Source organism: Sinocyclocheilus rhinocerous, unplaced genomic scaffold, assembly GCF_001515625.1.
Source record: "Sinocyclocheilus rhinocerous isolate Xijiao unplaced genomic scaffold, SAMN03320098_v1.1 scaffold148, whole genome shotgun sequence".
NCBI lineage: Eukaryota > Metazoa > Chordata > Actinopteri > Cypriniformes > Cyprinidae > Sinocyclocheilus > Sinocyclocheilus rhinocerous.
Genome location: NW_015653472.1, coordinates 2,631,912 through 2,641,222, shown reverse-complemented (window position 1 = coordinate 2,641,222; position 9,311 = coordinate 2,631,912). Strand labels below are relative to the sequence as shown.

The window sequence follows — 9,311 nt, the reverse complement described above, 5'->3', positions numbered from 1 at the left end:
TTCCCGGATGTGTAATGTTAAATATTCTGCCAAATTTGAACCACTGAATTTGTGGAAGCTAATTTGTAAAGTGTAATAAAATGGATAGAAAATTGCCTGTCGAATATTATAGATCATACTTTTTAAGCAGACTGAATATTTCGGAAGTGAACTCTGGAAGGTGAATATGGATTATTGAATTTTTGATTATAAAAATGTGTGTGAAATATTTTTAATTGAAATATTCACTGATTAAATAGCAACATTCAACCATGTTGCATTTCAGCCCTTCGGTCCTGAAAATATAATACATTAAAATGCCATTTTATTTTTTCCAATTAGTGCAATTCAACGCTTTTTTTCCCCCAAATACATTTGCCATTATTTTACTATCATATTACAAATACATCCTGAGTGCTTAGATAAGACATATCAACTGCACTATTTTTCATTTTTGAGATCCTAGAGTAGATTTGAAACATTTTAAAATATGCAAAATATTGAATAAAGAATTCAAACAAATGATTACCCAGGCGTGTAATTTGAAGGTAATACTAGGTATTATCCTCTACACAAAACATGACAACTTCGGAATAATTTTGTACTGTAAGGTAAACATGGAGAATGTAACACATACTGCAGTGAATTCTGGAGAATGTAACACATACTGCAGTGAATTCTAAACAGTAGAGAGTTGTCATTGTTGTTTTCGAAAGAAAGAAAAGAAAACGTGTAATTCTACCTGATGTTAGTGAGTTTTTTTTAGGTCATTGTTTTATGTGTGGGAAAGTGTGCTTGTTGGTTGACAAGCTTTGCTAGTGTTATGGAAGAATGTGTTGATTTGAGACAAATATGGAGTGTTTTGTTAGTTTTATTGCATTTTGAATGTGAAATTTACTGCTGTGAGAAATGTAATGAGTCCTAGCAGTTGTACATAAGTTGTAAATGTAATTATGTTGTTTAAATTTGAAAGAAAAAAAAAACATTCAGAGTATTGATTAAAAACAACCCATATCTACTTTCCTTTACGACCACTGTCTGCAAAGGGGTAAATGAAAAGCTTGAAGCCTTTTCTTCTGTGACCTTGTGTATTGTGTAAAGTGTATTGTAGGATTACAATTGCTGTATTTTCTCTTTCTAATTTATGGAACATATGATCGAATGTCTCATCTGACAATCTCACCTTCCCTGCTTCTTTATCAGGAAATACTTAAAGTGAGGAACAAAAGATAAAGTCTTAGACAAGACAACAAATAATCTCTATTCAGGACAGAGATGGGTGGAGTGCTAGAGGTGAATGAAGGGAGATCAGATGATAACAGATGCTGCTGCAAGACGGTCCAGGAGGAGGCCACCTGCTTAAAAAGACAAGAATTTCAGCAGAAAAAGGAGAGCACAGATGATGTTGTGTAAACTGTCCTGCTGAATTTAGTGAAATATTGTGCTATAGATATTCTCACTAGCACAATCATCAAGTGGGTGAGTTTATATATTTATATTTATATGTATATATTTTTTTCTACAATTCATTACTTAAAAGTGTTTTGCGGTGGTATTCATTGAAGGTTTTTTTTCTTCTTTTAGCAATGCCAAATAATTCTGAATTTTTACATTTACAGACTATGATGATTTCTGTTTCTATATTTTTTTAATTTCTCCTATTAGACTTCCTATTTAAAAAAAACTGAAGAATGAACAGCAAGGTATGCCATCTCTTTTGCATTTATATTATATTATATTATATTATATTATATTATATTATTCATTTCAAGGTATTTGCAACCTGGGTGGTTCTTGCTACAAGTAAGTTTGATTATGAAAGATGATGTTGGTAAAAGCAATTAGAATAGATATTTGTTTAAGGGAAAGAAAAAAACAACAACTCCTGTCTCTGTCTGTCAATATTTACAGGTACACTCATCTCACTATCCACTCAGAGTAGGTGTATTTTTCTACTTTAAACCTACACTGAGTTACTTTTTTGGTGCTCTTGATGTTGAAGAATAAAATACAGGTTACTTGTGGAGGAACATTGTTTCGGTAAATACATGAGATGGGTTTCAGATTTGCTGTTCTGAATCTGTTGGCAAGAGGTGCACCGCTGGTTAAAAAAAATAAAAAAAATAATATAAAATAAAAAAGGTAATATAGAAATAAAATAAGGAAATTGCGACTTTTATCTCACAATTCTGTCTGTTTTGGGGTAAGGCAAAAACGGTTTTGGAAGATGGTTTCATGAGGTATTCACTCACATTTAATTTTGAGCAACAAAAAAAAAAAAGGTACATAGTGTATCTTGCATGTCTTGTCAACATATTCTGAGAGACTCTCATCGTCTCCCTTAATTTTACTCCTCCTTCTGTTTCTGTTTATATTTATCAGGTTGTATAACCAAGTGGTTTGACCGTGATGACCCAAATGGAAATGGAGACTATGAGCTGTTGGCTGACCTTCTCAGTACAAACCCTGGAGAAATATGTCCGAGTCCAATCGCAATAGAGGCTCAGACCATCTCTGGTCAACCAGCATCTCAAATCTTTCAAGTGTAAGTTTTTTCAGGACATGTGCTTCTGGTAATATTTTGATCCAAGATCAAGGAATCCTGAAGTTTTACAGTATATGTTATGTTGATTTTGTGTGTTTTCTCAAGATATAATCCGACAAGTGGGTTTGCTTGTGTAAACGCAAACCAAGCAGGAGTGCTATGTGCTGATTATAAGGTGCGCTTCACCTGCCCAGAGGATTGGTGTTCAAGTGAGTGACATTTACATTTACACACAAAAACTGCAGCTGATTATGAAAATCAGACTTTCACTTGAGTTACTACAGAGATCAGTATCATTAGGTTGTCTAAACTTCTTGTTCACCTTCAATTATATAAAGTTGTACACAAAATGTATACAAAGTTACAAAATATATCAAAGCACAAAATTCACTTGTAAATGCTTTTAAGTGTTCTTTTCTACAATAGAAATCAATGTGATCTTTTGTTGGTCTTGTATGAGTTTATTATATTTACTCAGCTGGTTGTCTTCTATTAGAATGTAGGACACCCTGGTTTGACCGAGATAATCCCGGTGGACTAGGAGACTATGAGACGCTGTCGTTGACCCTGATAAGATACCCACTACAAGTCTGCGCTCAGCCCATCGCCATTGAGGTCGCAACCATTAGTGGGACTCCTGTACTGCCAACTGGAAACAATTTTCAAGTGTATGACTAACAATGCCATATTTTCTATGCTAAAATCCTCAGAATAAAATAAATAATGATATGAGATCTAGACACAATGTCCTTATCCCACGAAATATTTATGCATGCTCATTGCTTGTTCATTTCAATTAGAAAAAAAAATACAGATTTAACACTTGGTAGCAGTTATAGTACTTGTCTGTAAGGCTTGCATACACAGCTGCCCAATTATTTTTCTATGGATTGAAAAGAGCAGTTTAGCCAATCCAACAAGTATTTTACAAATGTTTTTAATAGACACAGTATGTTAAATTGGTACTTCAGGAGCAGTCATGCAATAAAGTGTACTGTTTCATACCATTTTACACTATGCAATCAGACAGCGCTAAATACAAAATAACATTAAAATTCTTTGCATGCATATTAAACTACATTTATGAACAGATTTTAGAAATAATGTTAACAGAAGCATTCTGTTTCTGCAGATATGATCCAACACAGGGCTTTGCTTGTGTGAATGCACAACAGAATGGAGGGTGTCAGGACTACAAGGTCCGTTTCACATGTCCAGTGAGTTTTTGCCAACCAAGTATGTATATTCATTCCATCTACTTTATACTATATGTGCAGTATATTTGTACATATACATTTTTGTGGCATAACAGTTCCCTCTGTAATTTATTCATCAGAGTGTGTAACCAGGTGGTTTGATTCTGACAACCCTAATACAAATGGAGGTGATTCTGAACTCGTAACTGTCCTCCTTGGTATGTACCCTGGAGAAATATGTCCGAATCCACTTGGAATAGAGGCTCAGACCCTCTCTGGCCAGCCAGCGTCTCAAACTGGAAACGTCTTTCAAGTGTGAGTCTTATCAAATTGTAACATTTTCAGTATGCCAAGCAAAAGGGGATCTTAAATGTTGTTTGCTTTTTATTATGTTCTAATGGTGTTTTGTGTATTTTCTGTAGATATAATCCAACAACTGGGGTTTCTTGCTTAAATGCAAATCAAGGAGGAGGGGTTTGTGCTGACTATAAGGTGCGCTTCACCTGCCCAGAGGATTGGTGTTCAAGTGAGTGCGTGTGAGATCATGAAAACAGATTGAATTTATTATGTTATGTGATGTGACTTTTATAAAGTTGAAGATTTTTAAGTGTGATTGACTAAAAACATATCAAAGCTTTTAAATAACTGATATGTAAACTAAAAAAACAAATTCTACAATAGAAATCATTGTGATAATGGCCTAACATTTCACCTTAAATGAGAAGACTTTAACTTAGTTGGTCATTATCTGTTAGAATGTAGGACACCCTGGTTTGACCGAGATAATCCCGGTGGACTAGGAGACTATGAGACGCTGTCGTTACTCCTGATAAGATACCCACTACAGGTCTGCACTCAGCCCATCGCCATTGAGGTCACAACCATTAGTGGGACTCCTGTACTGCCACCTGGAAACATTTTTCAAGTGTATGTATTATCCATATAAATGTTTTCAATTAAAATAAACCATGCTGTTATTTCTTAATGCGATGTCAGATAGACACAAGGAGCATAATCATTGCTTGTTGGATATTCAAGAACACCTTTGCAAAATCTTATGCGTAAAAATGCTTGTTATGAATGTCATTTAGAGAATTTGGTTAATATATGTGTTATCTTTATGCAGATATGACCCATTACAGGGCTTTGTGTGTGTGAATGGGGCCTGTCAAGACTACAGGGTCCGCTTCACATGTCCATTGAGTTTCTGCAACACAAGTATGTTTTTATCATTCTGATTTCTTAAAGTTGTTTTGTTCATATTGTAAAGATGTTGGGTCATTTTGTTTGTTTGTTTTAATTGTTTCTTTCCTCTGTACCATATTCATCAGCGTGTGTAACCAGGTGGTTTGATTCTGACAACCCTAATACAAATGGAGGCGATTCTGAACTCTTGACTGTTCTTCTCAGTGTGTACCATGGGTACATCTGTCCGAATCCACTTGGAATTGAGGCTCAGACCATTTCTGGCCAGCCAGCGTATCAAACTGGAAACATCTTTCAAGTGTGAGTCTATCAAAGGATCTTTCAAACGATCTTAACTGAAACTTGTTTTTTAATATGTTGTAAAGGTGTTTTTTTGTGTTTTCTGAAGTTATAATCCGACATCTGGGTTTTCCTGTGTAAACCAAGGAGGAGTGCTATGTGCTGATTATAAGGTGCGCTTCACCTGCCCAGAGGATTGGTGTTCAAGTGAGTGCATGTGAGATCATTTTAAAACTTTCTCAACCTAGACATCAGGTTAAAATCAAGGTTTAGCTGGTTTCTACTATAGAAATTGTGATCTCAAATATTGACCTCAAATGAGATGAATTTTACTGAGATGATTTTCCTCTATTAGAATGTAGGACACCCTGGTTTGACCGAGATAATCCCGGTGGACTTGGAGACTATGAGACGCTGTCGTTGACCCTGATAACATACCCACTACAGGTCTGCGCTCAGCCCATCGCCATTGAGGTCGCGACCATTAGTGGGACTCCTGTACTGCCACCTGGAAACAATTTTCAAGTGTAAGATTGAACAATATTTGTTAATTTATTTTATTGTAAACATATATGCAATTTTAGAATTTTGTATGATTTGTAATGATTAACAGCCATCTGCTCTGATTCTGCAGATTTGATCCACTACAGGGCTTTGAATGCGTGAATAATCAGCAGGGAGGAGGGGTCTGTCAGGACTACAAGGTCCGCTACACATGTCTGAAAAGTTTCTGCAAGATCCAAGTTCTCTCAAACCTCACAATTGAGGCCGCAAACATTCTAGACAAATATTAAGCTCTTGTGAAACTACGTTTTCAGTTTAAGTTTAGATGTTATGTTAAATACATTAAACATTTGCATTATCCTTCCCTGTCTCAGCTTTTGTTGTTGTGAGTCAAGTTGTGTTGTGAAATACTTTGTAAGAACATTGGCGGAAACTGTTTGAGGCTCTGTTATGATGTCTGTGCAGGAGCCACGTTCTCTCAAACTCCTCATTTGTAGTCACACACCCCTAAAACTACATTTTAAATACTGTATTATGTTATACTAAGCTAAGTGCTAGATTAAATGAAAAAAATAAATGCATATTAAATAAATACAAATACAATAAACATTTGCTTGCATTACCCATGCATCCTATCCTCAGGTCATGTTATGGTTGTGTTGTGAAATGCTTTGTAAGAACATTGGCGTAACTGAACAATTCAATTCAAGACTCTATTCCTATGATGATCCCTGCATATCAACAAACTTGTGTAGACTTCTTGTTCATTTATATTGGCTTAATGTACCAGTAGAATTCAGACTTCAATTAATTCTACTTTCAATTTTAACTTTCAATTAATTTTCTTAAAATATATATTGTGACCAAGCAAAAAAAAAAAAAAAAACCGGTTGTAGCCTGTAGGATTATAAATAGATTGGGGAAGGTTAAATAGATCTTTTTATTACATGAAACCATTTTTGCGGTGACAGTACCATTATGCCTTGACATACTACTGAAATGTTCTTTCTCTTAAATTCTGTTAAATGTACTTATGTGATATGACTTCTTTTGTGTAACTTCTTCATGTAACTTGTGTTCATGTACACTCATATGGGAATCAGAAAACCAAGTGAAACTTGGCTTTTCTTTACAACTCCTCTTTTCCTATTTGACAAAGCTAGATAAAGTTGAACAACCTTATAGTGATGTTTTATTATGGAGTGCTATTTCATTATTTTGATGTGCTTATAAAGAAGTAGAACCACTGGCCTATAGACCTTACGCATTAGAGAAACAAGCATACAGCCATCTTTAGAATTTTGTCATTTTAGAACATCTGCATCTTTCTATAGCGTCCCTGTTGAAGAGTAATTCGCTGGTGCAGTGTATAGTTATTGTAGAGTGCTGCACAGTGCTGAAAAGGGGCGGACTACATAAGGCAGAGCAATGTCAGTGGAATAGTGCAGTCAGTGAATCCTACTATGCATTTCAAATGAGATGCACTGAAAAAGTGAAATGTGGTGACCGGTGGGGGCCCTTCATGTGTGAAACTGTTAATAACTCTTTGTTCAATTTTCATTTAGCGTTTAACAACGCTTTTAAATGAATGCTCTCAAGTTTATTATTTTGATACCAGTTTCAAGTTGTCTCTCAGTTTGTAAAAGCAAACAAAAAACATTTTTGAATCCAGAACGTTTTTATTTTGCTAAAGATGAGTAGCTATTCATTATTTATCGTAGTTATTGTAATGGTGTCAAGCAGAATTGATGGTTTGATTTGTTTCAGTGCTCCTGACTCTCCAGAGCCCATCGAGAAATCAACGGCCTCATCCTGTGGTGGAAAGTGGTATGTTTGAACACATGAGCCCCTACTGTATCTCAGGACACATACACTCAGGGTCCAAAATTAATAACATTTACTGGAGAATTTTTTTTTTTATATTTGGCCATGAAATTACACTTTACATTTGGACCCTGCATACACTCACAAACTGATTCTGATAACTTTTACTGGTTGTTGTTTTTTTTTTTTATAATAAAATAACTAGAATTATTAAAAAAAAAAAATCACCTGGTGGGTTTCAAATGTCAGTTTTTCTGTTTACAACCACTAACATTTTGCATGACAAATGGTTTATTGAGTTATTCTATAGGTGTCCTACATAGTGCTAGTTTAACAAAGGAGGAAATGTGTGTGTGTGTGAATTTTTACGTGCACAGTGCAGATCATGTTCTGGAGTACTAATGGAGAACTGCCTCTTCTGTGGCTTAATGTTCAGGTTTATTAGCTCACTCAGAACGTCAATCATTAGTTGCTCTTATTGCCTGGTGATATTAAATAGAAATTAAATGGAGAAATGAAAGAACAAACAGAGGACACACAATAGAAGGTTTACAGTGAAAATACTGCCTAGTGAAACCCCTCTTTAATTAGTGCCATGACTTGGAGCTCTAATGAACATGCTTGCTAACATGTGCCAGACAGGGGTTGATTTCCCCCATGTGTCTTTTTCACCATTTTATATGACTAAGGCTTGTTCATTTACCTTTAGTTTTTCAGTGGCTCTTTCTGCACTTTACATAGTTTCACCAGTAAGTGTTGTTGACAAGTGACTATTATGAGTAAGTCATTCACTGAACCAAAACTTCAAGGCCTGGAACATTGTTTGGACTGACAGAAGAGCTCAAAATGTTCTGTAATCACTTGCTCCACTCCAGGGACCTCATTTATAAAATGTGCATACGCACAGATTTGATCTTAGAGTGTGCATACGCTCAAATCCACGGCAACGTGCATATTTATAAAAACGGTCTTTGGCGTGGAAAAGTACTTAACGCCACGTCAGGGTCTGAGCAGACGTACGCACTTTTCCTTGTGGCAAAGTAGTAATGCAATAATAATAAAAGCGGTGTACGTGCAAGCACTGAATTAATCAAACAAAGCTGCAGTGTAAGAGATTATTTGTGCAGTGTAGTCAGAATTTTTTTACGCATTAGTCTTGATTTACTACTAATGCGTAAAATTGAAAAAAAAAAACGCATCTCCGACTGTTTTGTCTGTGTAGCCTAAGATGTGCAATAACGGTTTTAATATTCTATTCAATAACATTGCTAACTGTTTATTTATAACATCTGTTGCTTTGCTTCTGTGAAAATGAATAGAGACATCAGCCTTAAACTTTGTTTTTGTCTTTTACATCAGTTATATTTGTATAAAATACACTATATATTTTTGCCAGTACATTAATGGCACATTTGAGCAGCATTAGTAAACTGTGTAAATATGAAGAATTGCCAAATCACATGCGGGTTTTGTTCAGACCGGAGACCATAATCGTGTTATAATTTATTTTATTATGATATAAACGTCCAATTTTTCTTTCAATAATGTTTTTTTAAAGTTTTGCAATAATTTCATGATACTAAACTTTTTATAAGTTGTCATAGCAAGTGATTTTATAAGATGACTGAAAATTTTACTTGAATTCGTAGTTTATTCTTACTTTTGGAAACCTAATCATTTTATAATTACTACTACTACTACTATTATTATTGTTGTTGTTATTATTATTATTATTATTTCTGTTGTTTCTAGAAGTAGTAATTTTGATAATAGTCAAT

The 9,311-nt window shown here is 34.8% G+C and overlaps 1 protein-coding gene across 1 annotated transcript; it reads left to right on the top strand.

Annotated features, from left to right (window-relative positions):
- Nucleotides 1–1,745: 1,745 nt before the first annotated feature.
- On the top strand, nucleotides 1,746–6,473 carry LOC107716170 (uncharacterized; the record flags this gene model as incomplete). The annotated part of the gene is made up of 14 exons (XM_016522536.1): nucleotides 1,746–1,782; nucleotides 1,891–1,917; nucleotides 2,362–2,524; nucleotides 2,630–2,733; nucleotides 3,021–3,192; nucleotides 3,657–3,760; nucleotides 3,861–4,035; nucleotides 4,143–4,246; nucleotides 4,476–4,647; nucleotides 4,847–4,938; nucleotides 5,052–5,226; nucleotides 5,315–5,412; nucleotides 5,561–5,732; nucleotides 5,840–6,473. Coding segments are annotated over 14 exons (1,755 nt in total), but the record flags the coding sequence as incomplete, so codon positions are not given.
- Between the last annotated feature and the right edge of the window lie 2,838 nt (nucleotides 6,474–9,311).